The 24,829-nt window shown below is 43.7% G+C and overlaps 2 protein-coding genes across 3 annotated transcripts in view; both read right to left on the reverse strand.

Annotated features, from left to right (window-relative positions):
- LOC105088276 (amphiphysin) overlaps window positions 1-24,829 on the reverse strand; it is a 154,415-nt gene that overhangs the window by 27,155 nt on the left and 102,431 nt on the right. Inside the window, exons 10-16 of one of the 2 annotated variants that reach the window (XM_031454654.2) lie at window positions 22,554-22,692; window positions 21,370-21,498; window positions 12,320-12,436; window positions 8,778-8,801; window positions 6,849-6,872; window positions 4,004-4,036; window positions 634-690 (exon numbers count right to left, since the gene is read on the reverse strand). In XM_031454654.2, the coding sequence (XP_031310514.2) occupies window positions 634-690; window positions 4,004-4,036; window positions 6,849-6,872; window positions 8,778-8,801; window positions 12,320-12,436; window positions 21,370-21,498; window positions 22,554-22,692 (523 nt within the window). Of the gene's footprint in view, window positions 1-633; window positions 691-4,003; window positions 4,037-6,848; window positions 6,873-8,777; window positions 8,802-12,319; window positions 12,440-21,369; window positions 21,499-22,553; window positions 22,693-24,829 lie in introns of both variants that reach the window. The other variant, XM_031454653.2, reaches the window with a different exon arrangement.
- LOC116153947 (uncharacterized) lies at window positions 4,720-6,840 on the reverse strand. The gene is made up of 2 exons (XM_031454655.2): window positions 6,814-6,840; window positions 4,720-6,702 (listed from the first exon to the last, which is right to left on the reverse strand). The coding sequence occupies exons 1-2, from the start codon at window positions 6,838-6,840 to the stop codon at window positions 4,813-4,815; spliced, it is 1,917 nt and encodes a 638-aa protein (XP_031310515.2). The 3' UTR covers window positions 4,720-4,812.

Genomic DNA, 24,829 nt, shown 5'->3' on the forward strand with positions numbered 1-24,829 from the left:
CCTGAATCCTCTGCAGTGTGTCACTGACAACGCTCACAGTGATGACATCCCTCAGGGTCTCTCCATCCAACTTTGCTAGTGAGCTGGTGCCAAAAACGTTTCCCACGATAAACGTAAGAATCTCCTCTAACACCGAGAGTAAGCTTTCTGCTTCCTACTCGTTCCCCAGCTAAGCTTTTCTCTCATCTCACTTGTCAGCAGAGTAGAAACTGCATCTCTGCTGTGCACCACTACCACTCGCAAAATAGAGGGAGGAGATGAGACACGAGGTAGCTTCAGGTTCAAGGAAAAGCAAGGATCTGTTCTGAAAAATGAATTCTTGAGGTAATTTCATTTCCAATCCTGTAGCCTAAGTTATAGTCATGCCCTTGATGGATATACTGTGTCCCATGGAAGCCCGTAATTAGGAAACTTTTATTTTTTCTGGGATCACGGTGCCTTTATAAAATAGAAGCAACCCCATTCAAAGTCACGGTGAGCTCTTTCAGAAGCTTTGCTTCCTACATTCTAGAAAAGAGGGGGGCTACGGAAACCACACTCTGGATATTCAAGCTCTGGATAACCCACAACGATCAACCTCGGAACATTCAGCCAACTAACAACGTCCCCAAGATACAAACCAAATTGACTTACCAAGTCACAGATCATACTCTGGTCTGTCTGTATTGTGAATAATGAAGTGTCCTGGGGCTGAAAGTTGGGGATAAAGCACACAATTAAGAATTTTTAGGGTTTCAGTTACTTTGCCAGAAAAGCAGCAACAAAGATATCAGTTAAATTAGCTCCCACCAATTGTGTCAATGAATACATTATAAAGTGTTTTTTTGTCTCTTTTTATTTTTAATCAGAAAAGCAAAAAAATGCAAAGCTAATTTTTGACGGTAGTTATTCTAGATATAAATCTAAGCTGGCAGAATTCGATGATCCCATGAGCGACATGAAATAAAGGGCCGAATTTTCAGAGGCATCTTTGGTCCTCAGCTTCCCTTCTGGGCATGAACACTGAGTTAGAAGTTGGTGGGTCTAAGCTACAAATTGAAACGTTTTAAATGTTGAAACCTTAATCATACTGCTATCGCCTCTATGAGTAAGTCAGGAACCGTAATTTAAAAGCTGTGAACAATATATTCATTCAGGATATGAATCCTAAAAAAATCAAGCTGGAGGAAATCTAAGGGAACAGTGATCTCTAGGAAAATCCATCTCTCATCATGCTGGGAGCCAGGCTCATAAACTCCAGACAGGAGACCAGAAGAGCCTTTCCTGTGTAATCTGACCAGTTCACAGAGAGAAAAAAACAGCCCCTAGAGAATTTAACATCAAGACGTCACCAACAGAAAGATGAGCCAGAAAATCCTATAGCAATACCGAGAGTCAATGAACTCTACCTACTTTTACAAGTCTCTCAGCTTTTTGGTGTCCTAGTCCTAAATACGAATAGACAGCCAAGATCACCAGGCACTTAAGAAAAATCTCAAATATTAAAGGGAGAAATGAAATAGTTTTTAAAAAGTGGAAGAAATGAAGACTTTGCAGGGGGTAAAAACCTTCAAAAATGATTATTATTATTAACGCCCTTGGAGATACAATGAAGATGCTGTATTCATAAGAGGACACTATTAAAAAACAAATATTCAATAAACAAAAAGAGCCCTTGGAAATTAAAAATATATATATAGAAGTGAAAAATCTGTTAGAAGAGTTGGAAAGCAGAGAAAGAGAAAAGGAAAAAGTGGGGGAAGAAAAGTCAAGTGGAAGACTAGCTTAAGAAGCCAACATACGAAAAAGAAGTGTCACAGAGTGAGAAAACAAAAGAAAAGAAATCATCAGTGAAAAAAAGATCCCCCAAACTGGAAGACGTAATCTTTAGATTAAAAGGGCCTAGTGTAATATATGAAAAAGACCCAGACCATAGGACATCACTGTCAAACTTCAGAGACACTACGGTATAAGGAAGATGGCACAAACTTTCGGATAGAAAGAGAAAAAGAAGGTGGGAAGGGCATAAAATAGGGCAGAGAAAGGGCTGGGGTGCAGGAGGTGGTTCTTACAAAATATCAAGAATCAAAATGACAGTTTCCCAGTGGCAACACCAGGAGGTAGAATTGAGGGGAGCAATGGTTTCAAAATTCTAAAGGAAAATGGTTTACAACGTGCAATATAATATCCAAACCAACAGTCCATTATATACGTGGGAATAAAGATATTTTCAAATGGAGAAGGTCCCAAGTACGTGTTTCTTGTGCACATTTTCCTCAGGAAACTAGAAGGGGATGCTCTGTACCCAAATGAGGGGTTTAACCACAGATGAGGAAGATCTGTGTCCCGAAAAGAGAGGAGAGACAGACAAGAGAAGTCAGGGCAGTCCCCGCGGCAGATGTGATGGGAGACCCTGCGATGACAGCCGTGGCAGCAAGTCACAGCCACAGCGTCCCCAGGTCAGACGGGAGCAGTCCAGGACTGACAGGCAAGTTCTTCAGGAGGACGAAACTTACAGACTCATGTTTTAAACAAAACAGGAGGTGATTTTTGTAACTACTGAGTTTGGGGTTGAATTCGTAGGAGGTCCCTAGAAAACAAAGCAAATGAACTCAGAAGCTCACAAACAAGGCCCTACAATTATTGCCTCAAAGGAAAACAGAAAATTGGCAGAAAAGGAAATGCAAGCTTTGTGACGTGAGCACTAATCACATTTATAGCATCAGGATAACACTACCACCGATTGGCCGGGTGGCTGGGATGAAGCTGCACAGCGGAAGGACAGGAAGCCGGGGAGAGATGTGAATGGTAGGAGGTTGACAGTGCTGTAAGCCCCACCTCCCAGACAGAGGAGTCAACAGCTAACGCTCCAGAAATCAAGAAGTCACGCAGGCTCATGGCGGTGAAACCAGAGAATCTGCTACAAGGAGTGAAAGTCTTTTTCTCCAAGAAATGAGAAATGGAGGAGGGTGGGTTAAGTTTTCAAGTTAAAAAACTCTTATAAAATTGTGTTACTCTTTAAATTACATGCCTTTATAACTGATAAAAATAAGTCATAAAAAATGAGAAATGAATAACAATTCTTAGGACCTTATCTTTCGAAAGCGTCCTGTGCAGATGGGAGAGACACATTATCGTCTCTCTGCATTTTTGTGTGTCACTGTACTTGGGTGTGGGTGTATGAGTGGGTTTTATCTTTTTATAGGTAACATGGGGGAAAGTAATCAAACTTTTAAATGGAAAAATTCTCAATGTTAAAATTCAAAATTGTTCGTGTCTGATATTCCGAAACAAAGCATTCATCACAGACACGCGTATATTTGAAGTCTCCCTTGAAGAGGTGTTCAGAACTTATGCCGTGAACTTGACAGCCATGGGGCCTGCCTTTTGCTTGGGTTACAACTGTCCATCTGTTGGGATATATATGGGACTGCGACAGTCCATTGGTGGCTCCTCTTCCACAGACTCCCAAGAAAATACTGTCTTACTGGCTTGAGGCAACCAGTGGTTTCTGATCTCCCGACAGCTCCTTCCTGAAGAACCACCGAAGACGTAAGGTTCTGTGTAGTACGGCTCCTGTGTGACTCTTTAGAAGGAAGCACCTAAAAATCTCTTATATTTTGTAAAGACCCATCTCATTAGTTCAAAACAATCTTACCTCCTCTTTTCCGACAGCTGAGTCTAATAGATCCCTCAGATAAGGACAACTTCTACTTCCTAATTCCTTCAACAGAATTCCATGGACTATCTAATAATATTAGCAACAGCTAACTATAGTTATGGAGCGCTTAGTATGAGCTAGGCTGCCAGGATAAGTGCTCTGCATTCATGTCTCGTTTAACCTTCACAACAGCCCTGCAACGTTGCTGCTACTACTGTTTCCATTACTGAAGTCACCAGAAGTGGGGTCAAGCTTTGTGTCGACATGCTCAAACACGATGCTTTCCAGTGACTTAGAGGTCCACACTTTAAAACTTTGCATCCTTCTCAACAGATGGATTTTGCCAGCAAATCGACTTCTTACCTGGGCAAATCCATTAAATGAACCACCAGAAGCCTAAACAGAAATGGAAATCAAAGTAACGTTAATTTTTTCATTACTTTTGTAAGGTCAGTAAATATCTCTAAGAGAAGGTGGAAAATAAAGACCACCACGAATTTAAAAATTATACAAAAGGTTGCTGCGCATGAAGGTGCTTAGGAAATGGAAATGTTTTATTTCAAATAGGCTGACAAGAAAAGAAAGATTATTTTTACAGTCATTACTGGTACGGGGCTCAGTGCTAACCAAAGCCCACTTTCTCAATAATGAGAAGATGATTTCAGAGAAGAGCCGTGAGGGGTTAAATAGCTCTTTTTAAGCCATCGATAGACTCTAGAAGCATTTCCAGGATTTCTCTAATACATCATTTCAATGAACAACTATTATGAGATTTCACAGTTTCAGCGGGCCTGTGTAAAAGCATTTCATGTGTTTTTATTGGTGGTGGAACCACTCTAGGAACAGTAAATTAGTCTGGTCTATATATATTTCAGTGTTCGAACAGTAAAAACGAAAGTAGAAAGAAAAAAGCTCAGTAAATGGGATGGTAAAATAGATTCTTATTAGTTCCCAACACAGTCATTCTGCTCTTTGTGTTGTTGTCATTGTTTTATCTTTTCGATTGTTTTTGGTTTTGTTTTTTTGTCAACCTATTTGTGTTTGGTGTGCACAGATTTCAAGAGGTACAGGACAATCTGTCAAGGAGATGAGGCAGACCTTAGAGAAGATAGTGATGGATAATGAAGTAGGTGAGAAACACTAGGAAAAACAGAACCTACAGAAGTCTTTGGCTAGTCTATACTACATACTGGGGTAAGTACCTCTTCTTTATCAGCCTCTATTTCTTGGTACAACAATCCATATCTCTGGTTAGCAATTTCATCTTCAGACAAATCTGAGTTGTTGGTGTCACTGTCTTGGGGACACTCGATGCTAGCATTCTGGGAGGCTCCCAGAACCAAAGGTCTAATTATCTCTTGGTTTTGTTCCCAGCAGCTAGCAGTGGCTTGTTCCCCACCTACATCCCCTAGTAAGTCCACCTCCATCCCTTTCTTGCTCCCAAATGTATCCAAATGTTCCCAGCAATTATCTAAGCCTCTCGTATCCCTGATAGGCCAGTGGTTAATAGAATCAAGGCAACTGGCAAATCCACTTGCTTGGCTATCTGGTATACCAGAGCATTCCAATGTATCTATATTAGTTGCTCCTGAATCCAAGCTTGGCTGCCAGATTTGACCTGGATCTGTCCCCCAAGAGTCCGTTTTTGCAATTCTTGGCAAGTTAATGGTGTGGCTACAGTTCCCAGTCATTGTATTTTCAGCTCCCTCTATGAATGGATCTCCAGCCTGACACAAACACCAATCTCTTCTGTTTGCATTAGTTCCCAGAGCACAGCTAAGATTTGTCCTAGTCTGAGCTGTCGCTTCATGCTTTACTGATAAAACAACAGCCTGATTTTCATCCTGGTCACCCCCAGGAGCATGTAACACAGCCTCCCACTGAATCTCTTCAGCGTCTGCACTGCCTTGTGCTGAAGGATACGTTACATCGTGGTCAGGAGGGTCTAGCAAATTTTTCTCTCTGTCTTTTCCAGCTAAACCCCATCCCTCGGAGCTGGCATCTTCAGTATTAGATACAGAGTCAGTCTGGAGAGGCAGATTCAAAATACCTGTGTGAATGGCAGGTCTAGCTCCAGAACCCCCTGTAACCATACAATTATTTATTACTACTTGAATCCTGTCACCCAGCCCTTGGTCTCTGTCACTAAACTCATCTATCATATCTACACTTTCCATTTCTTTTTCTAATATGTCAGTTTCCTCAAGACACTCTTCACTGGTCTTTAGGCTTTCCTCACACCCAGCACTTAGATCTTTCCTAGTTCCCTCTTCACTGATTTTTAAGGTCTCCCGGTCTTGCTTGCCTGTTGTCTTACAAAGATCTACTACCCTGTTTCCTGTACTTTCATGCACTTTCTCTTCAAATTCCTCTGTACCTTCTAGTGCCTTGATACCAACAGCTCCAGTGTCTACCTTTTCACATGTCTCCACACCTGCCCAGATAGAATCTTGGATCTTCTGTTGGTCTTCCTCTTCCTCTGACTTCTTAACAGCTTCTTGACTTTCTTGGACCAGGCCACCAGTCTCCATGGCTGGGATCTCTGAATCAGGTAAATCATAAGGCTGCTCCAACTCCACAGAAGCAGCCATGGCAAATTCAGCCCCCGGCACGGGCTCCGGGAGCAGCTGTTCACTTCCACATAGAGGGGCTGGCCCCAGGACATGCTCACCCTCTTCAGCTACCGTGTGCCAGTCAGCAGAAGGAAGCATCCCAGTGGATAATCCCACGTCTCGCTCTGCTTCAGAGACACATGCAGAGTCTTCCTGCGACCCACCTTGGGGAAGTTCCTGGCTGACACTCTCTGTACTAGCATCAGGGCCCCACATAAGTGCACCTAAATCAATTTGAGATCTGTGAATTTCTTCGGCCAACCCACTGTCTGGAGTTTCCTCCATGATCAGGTTACACAGGGAAAGACTTTTTGAAGAATCAGTCTTTAGAGTATGCAGAAGAGCAAAGGAAGAAAAAAACAAAAACAAAAACGTAAGATGAAATAGATCATGGTAAGCGCTGATGAGAAACACAAAGCTCTTCAGTAGGGTAGCAACAGTTAAACAAAGCTAGAGCGTATTTAAATTAAATGGCTTAAGGCTAAATCTGTGACTAGCAATGCCATGAGAAGAAAAGCTCATTCTAGATAATATGTCATGTAAACAATGCATATTAAATACCAAAAAAATCCAGAATTTTCTGGACATTTACCTACCGGCTGTACCAGATCGGTGCTCGTCTGTGTGAGTAAAATAATAATAATAAATAATCATAATCACAATCATAAGACATGAAAAGAAAATTCCCCCAGCATATTAAAATCCCATCAGTCCAAAGTCAACATACTGCTGAAGCCTTTGGCTTTTACAGGGTTGATATTAAATTTTGCAACTTGTTACGGAAGAGGAATGAGTTTTGTTCCAACATTGTTTAAGACCACCCCACTGAAACATGAAGAAAGCCTCTGTCATTTTCTAGTATCAAAAAGGGGTTTTATGGCTATTATATGCCGTTTGCTTTAGCACTCTGGAGTGCCAAGTTTCAAATAAATAAGTAAGCTTGAGAACAGCACAATAAGATCAAGCATTCGCAGCCACAAAATTACACAGTATCGCACGCTCTGATTTAAGAGCAGAATAAAATCTTTCCCCAACTCATCCTGCCCTTGGTTCTGCCTTTGGGGTGGTGCTTGGATGGAGGCAGATCTGACGTACTAACCACTCTGACTGCCTGGAGGGCTTGCCTCTTGTTCTCCTCCCCACCTAGAAGGCTCGTCTGCACACAGGGAAATAACACTGGGCAGCTGAGAAGATCCAGAAGTGTGAGCGACTATATCCAGGGGGCTGCTGCTTTACAGTCTTGTCATTGTTACCATTCCCAGGTCTGTCCTCTGAACTAGTCAACCCTCCTTCTAAATGACACCTCCAGCCTCTCCCAGCTAGGGAAGGAAAAGTGTGCTAAAAAAAAGAATTAACACAAAGTTGAGGCTAGAATTCAGATGTTCTCAATATCAATCCACGTATCCCTTCTTGGGAACATACAAGTAAAACCAGCTTCCTATAAAAAATGTTTCCGTTCAACATTTTTCAGCTCTTCTCTTGAGAGCTCTCCACGATGCTTCAAGCTCCCATGGAAAGGAAGGGAAGGGGACGTCACCTTTCCATTCTAAGGGAAGAAGGCAGCAATGTCACCTCAGAAGATCAGGCTGTTAAAAATCTAGATCTACCAAACGTTCCTGCTGCTGTCTCACTAACACAGACGGAGACACGGAACTCGGGTTGAGCTGTTAAGACCACGCGAGCTCGGGCTCTTCTAAGACAGGCAGACAAAGGCTCTACCCAGGGCTGTGAGGCTCCATCTGGGTGCGGCCACTTCCTTAATTCCAAAGCACAGGCGTGGCCACCACGAAGCTCTGTTTGCATTTTATTCTCAGCTCTAAATTCTGGAAATACTCATCCTTGCACATCAAATTAGCTGAACAAATAACATTAGCAGTCGCATCGACCTTTCACTGATCCACGCCGGACACTGGGCTGCCTGCCCTGCCCACGCCATCTCATTTCAGCCTCACACCACCCTCTGAGGTGGGTGTCATTACCCTTCTATTACAGATGAGAAAAACTGAGGCTTAAAGAGTTTTAGAAGTTGCCCAAAGTCATATGGGTATAAGAAGTAGAGTCTGGACTCAAATCCAGGACTATCTGGCTCTAAAGCTCAAATTCTTATGAACGAGGCTTCACTGACAATAATAATGGAAGAAATGGTTCCCCGCGTAGAGTGGCCCGTCCTTTACATTTTTTCATCCACACGTTCCACGTGCTCCATTTAAAGGCAATAGCAAATATGCTGCCCTTCGCTACAGCAGTTCCTCCAGCCCCCAGTAATGACAGGAGGAGGCACAAAGGGCACGACACTGCATTCCTGCTCACCCAGGAGTCTGGCACCGACACGCTTCCCTCGCCATCGTCTCCACCTGCAGGGAACGCTTAGACCCATCAGGGAGCTGATGGCTGCCCTAGGGGACCATATTATCATCAGAAACGTCTGCGTCTTCTTTCCATCACAGATGGAGTAAAATATAGCGAGGTTCCCAAATGTTTAGCCATCCAGAGACGTTAAAAGACAGCGTTCTTAGTTCTCTTACCGTCCATAGGTCCCAGGGCAATGTCTGCAAGCAAACAGAGAAACAAAAATACCATTAGCAGGCAAATCCCGAGCATGTAAACAATGCGGGGGTGATGAAAGTTCTTGAAATAAAATCATAAGTATTTTCGAAACATCTAGTCAGCACTTGTTCAACAGAACTTTCTCTGGGGATGAGAATGTCCCACATGTGTTCTGCCCAACGTGGCAGCCACGGCTCGCGTGGGCTACTGAGCACTGGGAATGTGCAAGTGTAACGGAACCGAACTTTAAATTTTACATCCTAACATTTCAGTCTGATGTAAAATACCCAAATGCGGCTAGTGGCTACCATTATCGGACAGCACAGGGCTAGTCAATCTGCTTTTGCTCTATGAGTGAAAAACTATGTCTGAACCATGAATAAACTTTAACACACACACACACACACACACACACACACAATTAAAATGAAGTAGACAAGGGGCCCCAATATTAGAGTTTATCACACTTTGAGGAAATGCCGATCCTAATCATTGCTAACGCTATTTTCTCTCCCCTCCTCTCGTACCAAATTCAAGAGGATGACCCGCTTGATGGTAAATGAACTTCAGAAAGGTAGATCTTCAATATGCTGCATTGGGTGGTAACGCACAGCTCATCTAATTGGCAGTCATGTAAATTAGCAGGGTGCCTCCTAAGACATGTGGGTGAATTGCACTTAACCACCAGCATTTTAATTGTGAAGTTTATTGATCCTGGGGAATGAATCCAGATGGTTCAAATGACTCCCACCGTGTGCAGGGAGAGTGGGGGACACGTCTCTTTCTTATTCCCTTTGTGACTGAGAATTTCTGCTAAAGCCACATGCTTCTCTGCTCCTGCCTCTGTGACTAGAAGGGATCCATGTTTATGCAGTCGTTTGAATCTCCAAATGTAAACAGAGAATTAGGGAGCCTGGCACTCTCATCCTAAGAATATGTCAGTTTCCAGATGGGATTACAGCTGGCTTGTTCGGGCTCCATAGTACAGAAGGTGGACCTGTGGTTCCGACTGAACCCCCCGCCCCCCACGTTGGTCTGGGCTTCCTCTAACGGCCCCACCCTGCAGCTCCGGGCAGCCTGGCTGGTCTCTGGGTTAGCACCTACTTGCAAATGGCTAAGTGTAAAACAGCTCGACTGTTTTTTGTACATGGACTCCTTCTGCACCTTATATGCACTTTCTGATTATACAGATGGTTTATGTTTTCTTGCTTCACAGTCCCTTAAGAATCGTAGCCCCTAAAAGCTACTGCACATCCTGGCATCATGCAGACAGCACAGGTGTTTTCCTCAAAGGAAGGCAGCAACGTGAGGCAGTGTGCTTATCACTCCTTGGGGTCAGGAAAGGACGTGTCCGCGCACATGGACACTGCAGGGATCACAGGGGAAGGTGTTCTGTGAGCCGCGGGACCATCAATTTAAAACATGGGGTCAGGCAGTCGGTAAGGGATATGATCTTGAGTGAAGGGGAAAGACGTTTGCAGAATCTAATAGCTCTGTGCTCCTTGTTACCTCAGCCTAAGACTTTTCCTCTTAGCACAAGAGAAGAGACGTGATGAGCGCTGGACCACAGGACTCTGCAGTGAGGTGACTCAATTACGGCCACTGGGAAGCCAGAGCAATTTATTACCAGGCCCGAGTGAAGAGCAGGGGGACACACACAGTTTCCCCTGATGGCAGTGATGCATTTTCTTCAGAAACTAAGACTTTTGAAGTTTTAACCAAGGACTTTTTTTTTTAATTCTTATTTTTTGTTGAAGTGGAGTCGATTTACAATGTTAGTTTCAGGAGCACAGCAAAGCTTCCTGTAATGAGCCGGCATGGGCAAGGTCATTTTGTTGTTGTTCTTTAAATTCTGAAAGGCTCTCTTAGTCTTAAATCCACACAAAGTTGCGTGATTCATGGATTAATGTAATCATGAGTTCATATCAGAGGGTTCTCTCTTGATTCAAACTTGCAGACAGAAATGCCGTGGCATCTGACCCCCTGAGCATCACAGCATCCACTATGGAAACTCTTCTCCTGCCACTAAAGTGATGACTGTTGGATGGTAATGCAGAGGAAGTCCCACGAACCCTGCTGGTTGTCTGCACAATGAGACAGCTCTGAAAAGGAGACGTTCCGAATGATATGTCCATTCATTTTTCTGCTTTGTGTGGCCACCAAGATAGAACCCTCAGACTTGCTGACAGTGACTGCGCTAGCGTTTCCCAGCATGAGCTTCAGAGACCATTCCCGCGAATGTTGAGAATGTTTCATTAAAACAGACTTCCGTGGTCAAGCCAATTTGGGCAACTCTAAGTTAAACAAATCTGAACTTTGTTTGTTTTGATTGCAGGGCTTCTTGGAGGCGTTAATATGCTAAAGGCACATCGTGAATATTTTAAAAGGGAGTTAACAGAACTTCTTGAAGCATTCATCTAAGAGATGCCTTTATGTTTTTTGTAAAGTACCTTTCAGACTAGTGTCTAATCTACTGAGTTGCCTGCTTTATTGACATCTCAGTTTTTATTGTTCCAATGTCCCAGCATGGAGGTCTGTAGAAACTCAATCACATTCCGGAACAAAATATGGATTAAAGTGAAGCTTTATTTATTGAGGGCCACACTGAGCTGTCTATGCCCCCGTGGTTTATTATAAGGTACCAGGAAGGCTTCCGGACCAGAAGTTGAGCTGGGTCTCAATTCCTAAGTTGAGTTTTACAATACACCTTGATTAATTAACTTGAAGTATACTCTAGCATCCTTGGGTTTGCCCCAACCACATCAAAAACTCTGATGTAAAAATCTGGTTAGCAAAAATTTTCAGTTAACTTCCTTCTGTGAGCACAGACAACTGTAAGGTAACTATACTCTGGAACAATCACCCACAGGTCATTACAGCACCCACCACCAGTATCCCTCTGCTAGACAATGCTATCACAACCACCACTGAAGGGGAAAATGCTGAGAGCGAGGAAGTCATTAGCAGGGTAAGCCTGGATAAGCAAGACCTACTCTGCATTGGGGGCATGTAAGGGTAAGTTTCTGTAATGTGGAGGATGAGGACCTCAACTTCAAGTTCAGAATGATCAAGACCAAAAAAGATTCCCATTGGAGCAAAATCTCATGGTTATTTCAAATATGCCTTAATTTGCAAAGTATGAAGAAGGAAAGTAGAGAAAAAAAATTAAGAAGAGAAAACCCCAAACCAAAATAAAGAGTTTTCCTTAGGGAAGCCATGAAATGTGTCACCCAAACCTGGACACTTCTGCGTGCAAAGGGGCCACTATGGATAACCACTCTGAGACGGATGCTCCCCGGCACAGTGGAAGTGTGGCTCCCTGGGCAGAGAAAACTAATGGTAGGGGAGGTTGAGAACAACTGCCATCGATAAAGTCCTCGTTCCACCTTTCCTAAATATCTGTCAACCGAAAAGAGTCAGATGAAAGGGAGAGGGGTCAGGGAAAGGCACCTGTCGCCTTACTGAGCTTATTAAAGTGTATCAACTCTCATCCCCAAACGTCCAAAAACCCACTTGATACCTGAGACATGGGTGAGTGGGTGACTCCAGCAGAACCCACAGGTGCTACTTCAGGCTTGAAAGGGTCGAAGTCCAGATCCAACAAAGTCTCCTCTTTCTTCACCTCGGGGACTTCGTTCTGCTAAAGCAAAACACGCATTAGCTTGAATCCGGTAAGACTTCACGATCTAACCCACGTGCAAGCCTCTAATTTCAGTTCATATCCCCCAAGCATGCTTTGATAATTTACCACTGAGGTGGCTCATGCATGGGAGAGGGAATAACCCACACAGGCCAAGTGTAATGTAAGACACTCCGGAACACGGCCCAGGACCTGGTTTCTATCCTTTGTGCAGCTCCAAGTCCAGGCAACAAAGAGGATGTCTGAGAGATGAACCCTAAGGCCACCAAGATCTAAGGAATGTCCTTCTCTTCCAGCTCAGAAAACTCAGGTCAAGAATTACAGAGGACCGGATGAATGAAATGGGCTAAGGTGTGCACCTGTTAACAGTCACCCGCTGCTGTCATGTCCCCTGTGAAGCTAAAAGTTAAAAAGGAAGGGGTCGTTGTGACTGTGACCACATCCCACCTGCCTCTTCCCCTCAGAGGTACCCTGTCCCTGGATTCAGTTATCCTATGATCCATTCTTCATCCATAATACTGTTTGTCCCAACTGTGTTTATGAGGGAGCAAAAGAGAGAAAAACATGCCCTGTTTCACTGCAAAATGAGCTCCCACCCCAATAATATTCTTAGATTAGAAAGAAAGTAAGAATGAGAGAAAAAATAGAGAATGAGAATCCTGCTATAATAATAACAAAAAAGTTTATACTACTAAGCATTAATATTAGTTCATTTATTGCGGGATCATGACAGGAAAGGAAAGGGCGTGGACTTGACGTTGGTCTAACCCAGGCTCAGGTTACACGGTCAAGGGCAGAGCTGACATAAAGCCCTCTTAAACTGTACCACAGTGGAGAGAAGTGGGGTCAGTTTTCACACAGTTCGAGTTACATGTGTCTGGTTTTTGAAATACTCTTCGATTTTGACCATCTGTTGCCTAGAAACTGACAGTTCACAACAATAGATAAAATATTATATAAGAATAGAGACGTTTAGGGAAAAATTTTAAAGAACAGGAGTTATTTTAATTAACACTGATTATGGACATAAAATTTTAAAATTTAGAAATATATGACTACAGATATTTTTTTTTTTTCAGTATATCCACACGGATTACAGAAGGAAATCTGCTACTATATCCTGCTATTGGTCTTGAGTTATCTATTTTGCGGCATGTTTATTCCTCATTTAAATTTTTTAAGTTTCACAAGGATAATGCTCTTCTGAGATCCTTCTGTCTTTAATAATTGCAGTCACAAAACTGTCAACTGATTCCCTCAGCCGCTATTCAAAATCTGCATGAATTTTGTTTTTCATCAACTTTTATGCTGGTACAAATTATACTTAACATTTTGCAAACACTTCTGTTACACTTAGAATGTGCTAGGCATTCTTCGAAGAACTTGATACATATGAACATTAACTCTTGTTAATGCACTTTGCTGCCTTGAAAGAATTACTTTATCCCCCAACAGCATTTTACCTGCACTGCGAATCTTTAAAACAAAATTGAAGGGCAGATGCATCACTTCCCCACTTGGGGATGAGAAGATTGGGCTGATCGAGGTTATCAGCTGCCCTTTGACTCCAGTGCTATTCCAGGCTGCTGCAGAGACCCGGTCCCACATCTCAGGGAACCCTAAGATCTGCAAAGGAATTCCTGACATTCTGCAAGTGCTCCGTAAAAATTTAGCCCAAGCAAATATGTCCCTTAGTCCCTTATGAACCTAATGGATCCCTTTAAGGACGCTCTGATGGGAAGTTAGAGATCAAGGCTAAAAAGAAAACCAGCCTATAACGAGCTATGCTTTGACCACGATTGAACTAAATCTGGGTTTGCACCCAGTTTTGCCACTTGCTAGCTGTCTCTCTGGGCAGTCAGTTCAGCTTGAGACTCCGTTTTTCATGCATAAAATGAGAGTAATAATACCTGGTAAGATGACCGTGAGTAATAAAGACAAGGAAGCTACTAAACAAAATATATTGGATACTCAAAATGCAAGTGGACATCATGCTGTTAGTAATTACCATTAGTAATGATGTGTATCTGTGTAAAATTACTGTCATCAAGTATCCGTCAGACCAGTTTGGTTGCCTTCAAAACGTGTAACTGGCTTCTTCAGGCTCCATTTCTATATGATTTTGTTCTCCCTTAATCTTGAGTTACCCCTTAAGGCACTCATATCAAAGAGTAATTTGAGAGAGCTGCCCGTTAATATAGTAGCCCTTTATAAAAGGGCACAGAAGTACTCACATGCTGAAACATAGTGACATGTAACTTCCCCTAACATAGCAAAAGAAAAGTAATCTTTTCTCACTCTTTACACGTCCATCACCAATGGAGTAGATCAGATGTGGTCCCAACATTCTTAAGCTTTGTGGAAGCTTGAGCTCACCTACTGTTCTATAAACAAAAGTCTGGAAAAGGTGACCTGGGATGTGTACCTAAAATAGGAGGTTAGATGTGGAAACCATCGTGGGGGACCATCCAGTGGGAAATATTGCCAATTATAAGAATCTTCTGTGCCGTATTTCATGAAGTGTCTTCTGTTAGGGGCATCTTAAATTTACTAGTAAGGTACTGGACTTCTCCCAGGATAGGTGTACAATTTGAGCATAATCCTTCTGGCTAGCCTTGCCCTGGCCTCATGATAGAAAGAGTTTACTTCCTCAGTCCTTGACTTGGGGTTGACCATGCGTCGTGCTTTGGCCAAGGGATATATCAGGGCACAAATTCAAGTAAAGGCTTGAAATGTGCTTGCATGGTTGACTTGCTTTTTCTATCTTCCTGCCATTCACCGTGAAAAGGACAAGCTTTGGGCAGCCACTGACCAAAGTGGATCAGAGACATGAGTACACTGAGGCCCATCACGACTAATTTCTCAAAACCAGTGTTAAAAGAGAAATCATTAAAAGTCGCCAGAGGAAAAAGACATGTCGCTCACAGAGGAACGACCTAAGGATGAAAACAGATTTTTTAAAAAGTTTCTGCTCTTTGGCACAGGGTACTATGTTCAATATCTTGTAATAACCTTTAATGAAAATGAATATGAAAATGAATATATGTATGTATATGCATGACTGGGACACTGTGCTGTACACCAGAAATTGACACATTATAACTGACAGTACTTTAATTAAAAAAAAAAAGAATAAAAGCAGAGTTATCACCAGAAATAATGCGAGCAAGATGCTGAAGCAATATCTTTGAAGGATTCTGCTCAAACTGTACACCTATACTGGGAGACGTCCAGTACCTTAATTGTAAACTTAAGACGTCCCCAGCAGAAGTAAGTGGGAAAATTAGAGTAAGGCAAGGAAGAGTCCTCCCCTAGAGCTTTCAGAGGGAACATGGCCCTGCTGACACCTTGACCTTGGACTTCTGGCCTCAGAACTGTGAGAGAATAAATGCATGTGGTTTTAAGCCAACCAGTTTGTGGTGCTTTATGACCACAGCCCTAGAAATCTGACACAAAATCCCAGGAGTTTGCAGAAACTTACAAATTGGTTCTCAAATTCATCTGGAAATTCAAAGAAGCTAGAATAGCTGAAATACTGAAAAAGAAAAACAAAGTTGAAGGACTAACCCTAACCGATTCCAAGATAGTATAAGGGGATAGTCAAGATAGCGCGGCACTGTCTTGACATAAAGGTGGGCCAACGGATCAGTGGAAAACCATCGAGTTCTGAAACAGAACCATACACGCACAGACAACTAATTTTCCACACAGATACAAGAACAGTTCAGCGGAATAAAGCTAAACTTTTCAACTAGTGCCCACCCACATGTAAAGAAATAAACTTCAACCCATTCTGATTGACTGTGGGCTTGAAATGCACTATTTCTCCTCCTGCCAATTTTCATCTTCATTCTTTCTGTCTTAAAAGAATGCTAACATGTTTACTTTGAATAAAAATATCAACTCAAAGAAGAGGCAGCTGGTCCAGATAGATGCCTCATGGGAGAGAGACGCCAAGGCGGTACTGAAAACCAGGTGATGGACACGGGGAAGAGAGTGGTGCACACAGAGGTGACTGCAGGCTGGCCTCATCAGGACTGAGGAGATGAAAAGAGCCATCTCCTGAACCTATTTTGCAAGTTGAAAAATCTATTTCGGTTTGATTGGCTAGGAGAAAACAGGATGATCTCACGAACTTAAAACGTAAGACGCAGCCTCGGGCTGGAGAACAGAGATCTAAGAGGAGCGAAGTAAATAGTGCTGACTTGGTCCTGACAGTTACAGGATTTAAAGGCTTTCAGATGTCTTGCCCTCCAGCACATCAGGGTGACAGGAGGGCCTGGAGGAATAATCTGGGACGTTCAAAAGATAATCCCTCTGGATTTGTAAATGGGACAGCAACAATATCCAAGAGAGGAAATATGCAACATCATTGTTGAGAAAAGATCTAGGCAAAATAGTTGGGGTAAAAAATCCTAAAACCAGCAGTCTTCTCTTCCCACTGCCGCCTGACAGGGGAACAGGCAAGCAGAGATCCCACCCCCAGCCCTGCATCCCAAAGTATCCCTGCGCTTTTCATCACCTTTCTTGAAATTTTCAAGGTCACCCTCTGGTTGTGGGGACCAGTGACAGCTGGCAGGGCCATCCAGGCAGGACACCCCAAGTCTGCAGCAGGACCTGCATGGGTCCAGCCCCCCCCCCCTCTTTGGAGCATTCTCTCACCCTACTCACTACGGAGGCTCCGTCATGTGCCCCAGGAACCTGGGACTCATATCCACCAGGTTGTCCTGGAACATGGTGGCCAGGTGCTTCCAAGAGGGCGGCTGGTGAGCAGATTGTTCCCACCAGGCAGCACTGCATCTCACCCACAGAACCCAGGGGACCGGCCACCAGGATGCTGCTGTGCTGGTGTTAAGTGACTCAGATTGCTCATATGGAGGCCCCTGCACCGCTCCTCACCAAATATTTGCTCAGGGCCACAATCGCTAAGGAAAGGCCTGGCGGGAGAGGAGGGTGAGCGTCTGAATTAAAGTTAAGTCATCCAGTCAGCACAGAAAGCAGTGAAAACATTTTTTCAAAGAGAAAGAAGGAAACAACCTTGGACGTACACAAGTGTCTATGTGTATATATCCGTGATTTTTTTTTTTTTTTTTTTTTGGTCTTGATCTCCTGTTAAAATCCTATTTGTCACAATTAGGTTTCCAGGGACATAATATCTTTTTAAATCTTCCTTTTTAAAATGTTTACCAAAACTCCATTTCCCAGGAACAAGGTATTTTGAGGGGAATGGGAGACTGAGAAACCCTGATTTAAACAAAGTAATCAGGGCTTCGGTTGCAGGACCTCTAAGAGCCTTGAACATGCCGACAGGAGCTTATGAAAAGCAAAAGGAAGTGCAGCCCCTCCCAGCCTCCCATGACCAAGGACCCCCCTTTTCACAGCATCTCACGGGACTACGTGGAAAATGCTATTTTAAAAGAATAAGGCAGTTGTGTGCATGCAGACACACACACACACACACACACACACACACACAGAGCTTCTTTCTATTTCAGTTCCTGGGAGGAAAAAATAGGGAGGGATGGGTTTGTCCTTCTGCAGGTCCATTTCTGTAAACACAGCCAGAAAAGCAAAATCAGCCCTGTGGTCTTGACAATCAGGCATCTCCCTGTAAGCAGATAAGGATACTTCCCAGAGAAGATTCTTGGAACTACCTATTTCCAGAATACATATGCTACATTTATGGTTTGGGCCATTAGAGGGCTCTGTAGGCCCGATGGATTTCTGTTTCCAACCCCAGGACACACTCAAGAGAGAATTACCATGGTGACAAGACTTGGGGTACAAAACACCCAAATCCACCAGAGATGAGGAATGTTTCACTCTTCACATCTTGAGCTTCTGGGTGGGATTAACACAAATGCTTTTTTTCCCCATTAAGCACATGATAAAAATAGCAAACTGGGGATATCAGCCTCTTTGTTAAATGTAAAATGACTCATTAGATGTTTTTCAAATATTAAAATAAAATTCAAGTGGACAACTCTATATTACTATAAATATCCGTATCTGTAAGAAAATCTTTTCAAATACATCTCAGCTTTTGAGTCTCCGATATTCTGCCTTCTTGCAACTGGCATCTCATTTGCTTCTGGCATTTCTATTTCTGGTTTTCATCATTTCTCTGTGCATGTCCAGGAGCATTATTGTCCAGATGAGACAATCCGATCACTTGTAATATGTGGATTGACATGTCATCTGATCAACACACCTAAAAGTAGAAGCATACATGGACACGTGTGTTAAATCCACCAATCCTAAATATGGAACAGTGTAAGTCACGCTGTTTTTAAATGAAGCAGTTACAAACGGTCAATCACGACATACGTTTGACTCAGCTGGATATTTTCCTGGAAGAAATCTGTGACTGCTCTGTGGTATTCTGTCCGTGGCCACAAATGTGTACCACATGGAACTCCTGGTGGCCTCGAACAGTGGTTCTCTTGGTGTGATCTCAAGACCTGCAGGGTTAGCATTCCCTGGGGGCCGGGCAGAAATACAGACTCTTGGTCCCCACCCCAGCTCTGCAGAATCAGAACCTCTGCTGGATGAGACCCAAGAGGGCGGAAGTAACGTCGACATTTACAGAAGCACAGCTACGAGGAAATTGTCAAGATGCTCCAGGAAAAGACAGCATCCAGCACTGATGAGTTTTTAAATAAAACTAGATTATGTCACTCAATAAGGGAGGAAGTAGACTGAAATACAAATCCTTGCTTCATCCCCAAGTGCTTCAAGTTATGCACTGGGGTCCACCTGCCATGTTTCCTCTCATATGTAGACAAAAAATGATAGAAATTCCCTTCTATCTCCTCCCCAAATTAAAAGAAAATAATGCAAATGAAGCTGAACCTGAAAAATGCACCCCATAATGTCTCTGGTGGTCAGTTCTTTCTGAATCGCCCGGCAGGCTGACCGTAAGCTGTAAAAGGTACCAGTGGGGAGGTGCTTGTCCTTGGAGTCGGGCATGCGGACTAGCCATGCCGGGGCCAGCAGCTCCACCAGCAGATCGTGTCAGCGTGGCAGCCACTGCTGCTCCAGCCGCGGCTGGAGACGCTTCTGCTTTAAAAGGCATGTCCTCCTCTCTCTCTCTGCCCTCCAGCCCTTGGCCTTGCCTGTCACTCCCACTCAGCAATACCAGCAGAAGTGAATGCTCTTAAAAGGACTCAGGGGGCCTCTTCTGGCATCTGTAACTTTAAAAAGTGCTTTGATTCTTTTTCCCCCTCCACTGTGAAGGACCCTCATGTGAGCCAGCAAACCGCAAAGAAAAACGTTTTAAGAGACGGAACACTTTGGAAGCCCATCTTTACTTTGGAACTAGTCACATTTTCTCTACTTCAGTGGCCTCTGCTGCTGAATAGAGAGGTGTCCTCAGCTAAGTACACACGGCTTCGAGGTGACCACGTTCTCTATTGGTGATGACATTGAAAGGATGTTCCTGGAGGGTCCAGGTGAAAGCCACTTGAGTGAGGGTATTATCACCCTAAAACACTCTCACTTACAAATCTGATGTAGCAAAAAAGAGAACGAGCCACCAGAAATACTAACGTGGAAATGGAAACGTCTCAAGTTGGTGTTGGGGCCACGGCGGATGCTGGGTAAGTTCATTTGGCTCAAAGACAGTTATCCCTGATGGCATCTGCGTATCCACAGATACAGTGTGTCCATGCACTGATAGACACCCAGTTCCCCCTCCTCAAAGGAGCCGTTAAACACATTCCAAGCCCTAGTTAGCTTCCCAAACTTAGCATCTCATACAAACCAAAGAAGGAAAACTATCTAAAAGCACTGTGTCTGTCCATAAACACCCTCAAAAGGGGCGAGAAATTACCATCTGCCACTGCACTGCTTCTGAGATTTTATTTGCTGAGCTCCCTGTTTTTAGAACATTATTTCTCTTATTACCAACAGGATGCGATTGCAACTGGGATGCTGTATGTAGTGTTGTTACTGACATACTCAGTGATTACACCCCTTGCAAAATGTTAATATTATTTCTGACCCTGAGAATACTGGGAGGAAATGGTACTGGCATATGTGACTTCTCTGGGGATGTTCCCTCTTAATAAAGAGATGGTTTTGACGGCATTAGGAGCAACTCTTGAAGTCAAGGCTCTTCTTGAGGCAATGGGACAACCAAGCTGGGACAGGTGTGCAGCCCACTGAGGGCAGCTGGAGGAGGAACAGCACAGTCAGGTGTCTCTGAAAGCAGGGGGACCGCTGACGGCTCCATTTGCCAAGTGATGTGCATGGATACATTTGCTCCTGCTGGAGGTCAAAAGACTTAATGTTCACCTCGTTGAATTTCGTTTTCCTATTCTTGACTAGGGAGCAACACGAAAGAAAGAATAAAAGGTGCAAACGTGAATTAGTATGAATTGACGTTCACCCAAGTGCCGGTGAAGTCGCAGAAAAAGTGGGAGTAACTTCTGGCCACAATCAGGGGTTGGTTTCATCTATCAGACAGAATACTCCAGTCGATATTATGACCTGAAAAAAATGCTCAATAAGCCTAAGAAGAAAAGTCAGGAATACCTAACAATACAATCTGAGTTTTGTGCTGCAGAATTGATAAATATCTAGAAAAAAAAAAAAAAACTAAGAAAATCAAAGGGCATTAGTAGCTATGTCAGAGTGATAGGATTTAAGTGATTATTAAAATTCTTCACTTTACACATTTCAGTATCTTCCCAACTTCCTAAACTAAGTATGTACAACTCTTTAACAATCGAAAAGATGAGTCTTTTCAAATACACTGTACATCTCCCATCTGAGAGCACTCAGACATACCAGGGAATGAACGTAAGCCTGAACGATGGCTGAAACCATGTTGTCGGCTCTTAATACCTGCCGCCTTCTTTAAAGCTGACCCCGAGGGTCCACTGTCATGGTGCTTTCATGGGCATCCCAGCTCTGGACCGGGCACTCACCTGGGAAGGTGTCGTCACACTGATCTCCGGAACAAAGTTGTCCTCGAAGAAACTGATGATGTTCTCCTGCTGCAGTTCCTTTGTTGGGGTGACTTTAGGGAGAGGTGGGACAGGAGGCCCTTTCCTGGTCTACAAAGCATCATACACAAACACACAGGAGTTAATTCAGCCAAAGACGACACGGGAGGCATGCAGAAACGTTATGTGAACACAGCTGGGCGTAGGGATTGATCACTGATTGAAATTTAGGTCTGCAAAGAGATATAAGGCCACCTGATTGAGGCAAAGAGCCTTTGCTGGGTGGCCCTTGAGCTCTGACAAGCAGTGGTCCAAGGAGAAAAATTCAGGCTCTAAGGCTCCATCCTTTTCAACACAAGTGTGATATACAGGGTCACAGGCCAAGTACCTGCCTCTCAAGTTAAATACCTTCTCTGAAGTCAACCGAAAATGATTTCTCGCTTCAGCAATACATTCAATTTTTAGAACTAAAATCAAGCAAGCTTTTCACTGGAATCCGTGAGACCACCTACGGACAGGACACATCCCACCCTGCCTTCCAGTATTTTGGAAAGTCAGCACTTTAAGATCTGTCCACTATCTTCTTACAACGTCCCTTAGTTTCAACCATACATGAGGAAGTTTGAAGTGGAGACTCCAAGTTTCCCCATAGGAATTTCATTTTCACCAAAAGTAGGGAAGATAAGGGTGGCGATTTTTCTCTGTATTTATTTTTGCTTGGCTCATTCTCTTTCTTGCAATCATTTGTTCCATACTCTTCTGTTGAATGCACGTGCAATATACCACGGGTGACACAAAAAACGTGAAATGACATGCATTCATAGCCTTTTTGGGCTGTTTTTGGCCCAGCTGTTACAAAGTGCTACAGGAGGGAGGCTTCTTGGAGAAGGTAGGATGAAACAGGTGAGCATGCAAGCCTGGGGAAGCTGAGATTGTGGAAAGATGTCTCAACACACTCAAGCAGAGGGTATGTGAGGAAACATCAAAATCCAAGTAAGAAAAGTAAGTTGATTCCTTAGAGATGATCACAATGCCCAAGTCTCACACCTCAAAGTCTCCCCAGTCGGAGACTCACAGTCACTGTCCCCACTCCATGGGGTTATCCCAGATGGAGTCACCTTACCGTGGGCTCTTCCAGTCCCCCAGTACCTGTGATCCCTTCCTACCTGTGAGGGTGACCGAGGCCGGGCTGGTGCAGGAGACGCAGGAGCCAGCGTGTGATTGGGACTAGCTGTCGGGCTCGGGATGGGTGACGGCTCCTCGGGCGGCGATGGGGTCTTTGCAATACGGAGGGGACCTGAGTCACTAGATGAACACAGGGAGTAAGCAAGGCGCCTTCTAAGGAATGGTACTTATTTCTCAGGGGCCCCCTTTCCAGAGAAATCCTGAGGCAGAACAGGTTCTGTGCGTTATCTCCTCCCTGGTCCAGTTAATTCTGGTTATTATTAATGGGGATGGGATACTGGGTACCATTTATCGTCCACTCTGCACCAAACCCCATTCATAAATGATCTCTAAGGTCACCAGACCCAAGCACGATTGTCCCCACTTTACAGGTAAGTAAAAGGGGCAAGAAGAGAATAAAAATTCTTAATGTCACTGGACAATTTAACAGATCTGAATTCAGGCTTTGGTAATGCAAACCCCTGTTCTTTCTGCTGTGCCAACCAGGCTCTGCAAGGATCTTCCAAACATAAGCTGAATTAATGGAACTAATTTCACTTTTAATTTATAGGAGACTCTTGCTATGGCATAATCTATAGAAAACCCTACCCCCCAAATTACAAGTTGGATATTAAAACGCATCCCTAGGATAGTGTTAATTAAGATTTTGCAGGAGTGCTTTCTGATAACATTCAGAAACGAATTCGTTATTTCCCTTCCTACACCTTAGAGAACAGTAACTCAACTCAGACACGTTGAAGTGTGCAAACAAATTATGTGATGGATGAGAGTCCGCAGTGTTTATTGAGAAGCCACCACGTTCCCGGCGCTGGGCCGGATGCTCGCAAACAGCCCAAATGCAATGGCTAAGACAGCACTTGGGACACATTCTACTCTCTAAGAATTTCTAAACACTACAGATTGCGGGAACACGGTCTGCACCCCAAAATGAGCATGTACACAGCAGCATGGTCTACATACTCAAGGGGTCGGGGGAACGGGTCCCCTGGAGAGGACACGGACACAGCGCATGATTGGGGCCGTGCCAGCAATCATGACCTCTGCTGGGAAGCACAGCCCCCCATCTATGCTTAACGGAGACGCCACTGAGCTCACTCACCACCTCGATCTGCCGAGGAACGTTGGAAAAAACGAGAGGAACATTTGTTAAGTGGTCGTGGCCCCACTTTCTCTTCAATTTATCTGACTCAGCAACATCGAAACTTCCAGATGTGCTTGTCCCTTTCACCTCTGCATAAGGGAGCCACCTTTTCCCATGCACTTCATTTCTACGTCACCCAAACGTCATTTTGATATTCTTATCACAAGTCTTTCTTGGTTTCCAGCCCTGTATTGAAATAACTGTATTGGAAACAGCAGTCCACCCCTTCGGTGTGTATTTTTAGGCAGTGTTCTTTCCCTCAGAAAAAGAAGGTGTGCTTAATGCTCACTTAGTATGAGCTAGAACAAAGCTAGAACAAAGGGTGTCAAAGAGAACATTGCTATTTCCAGAGAGATCCAACCAGTAATGTATGGAGGTGGTGGTGCCTGTGTGTATGTGTGTGTGTGTGTGTGTGTGTGTGTGTGGTATATATGTGTTTCTATAAATGCATGTGTATATATTGATGCTAAAATTGTAAGTATAGACTGTCAGGACTTCATATTACCTTACAAGATGCTTAGTTTATTAGCACCTTTTGATTTTTATTGACTTAAAAAAATGAGATCTTTAACCAGAGAGGTTACTGAACTTACTGAAGGAAGACAAAGCAAGTTAATTGCAGAGTCGTAAACCTGAAGGCTGGGTCTTCTGACTTCCAACCCAAGCCTCGCTACCCTGCATTACCTGAGCACATAATGTCTGAGAAGGAAGGAATAAAAAGGATGTGCAAATCACAGGAGAAAGCTGGTGTGAAGCCCAACCCCGGCCACGTAGACCCTTCCCCTACGGGTCACTGGGCCTTTGGTACATCTGACCGGCATGCTCAAAATAAAGCCAAACCAATGTTCAATAAAACCCAAGCAATGCAGTGCTTGCAGGGTCAAGGTCACGTTAGGAGGTAAGATGGTGGTGAGGTCTCACCTACTTCTTCTTTCCTTTCCCCAAATGGATTCATTAGAGGTGTCAACACCAGCAAGAAGTATCAGGACTAACTGTTGTGAGTCTGGAGAATTCCTCTCTTCTCCAAATAAAGTAACAAGTGGACAACTAGAAATTAACACCATTTCTGGGAAGCAGAGAGAGGTTGACAGCAACTCTTCTGTGACAATGACAAAA

The sequence above is a fragment of the Camelus dromedarius genome, chromosome 7, assembly GCF_036321535.1.
Source record: "Camelus dromedarius isolate mCamDro1 chromosome 7, mCamDro1.pat, whole genome shotgun sequence".
Taxonomy (NCBI): domain Eukaryota; kingdom Metazoa; phylum Chordata; class Mammalia; order Artiodactyla; family Camelidae; genus Camelus; species Camelus dromedarius.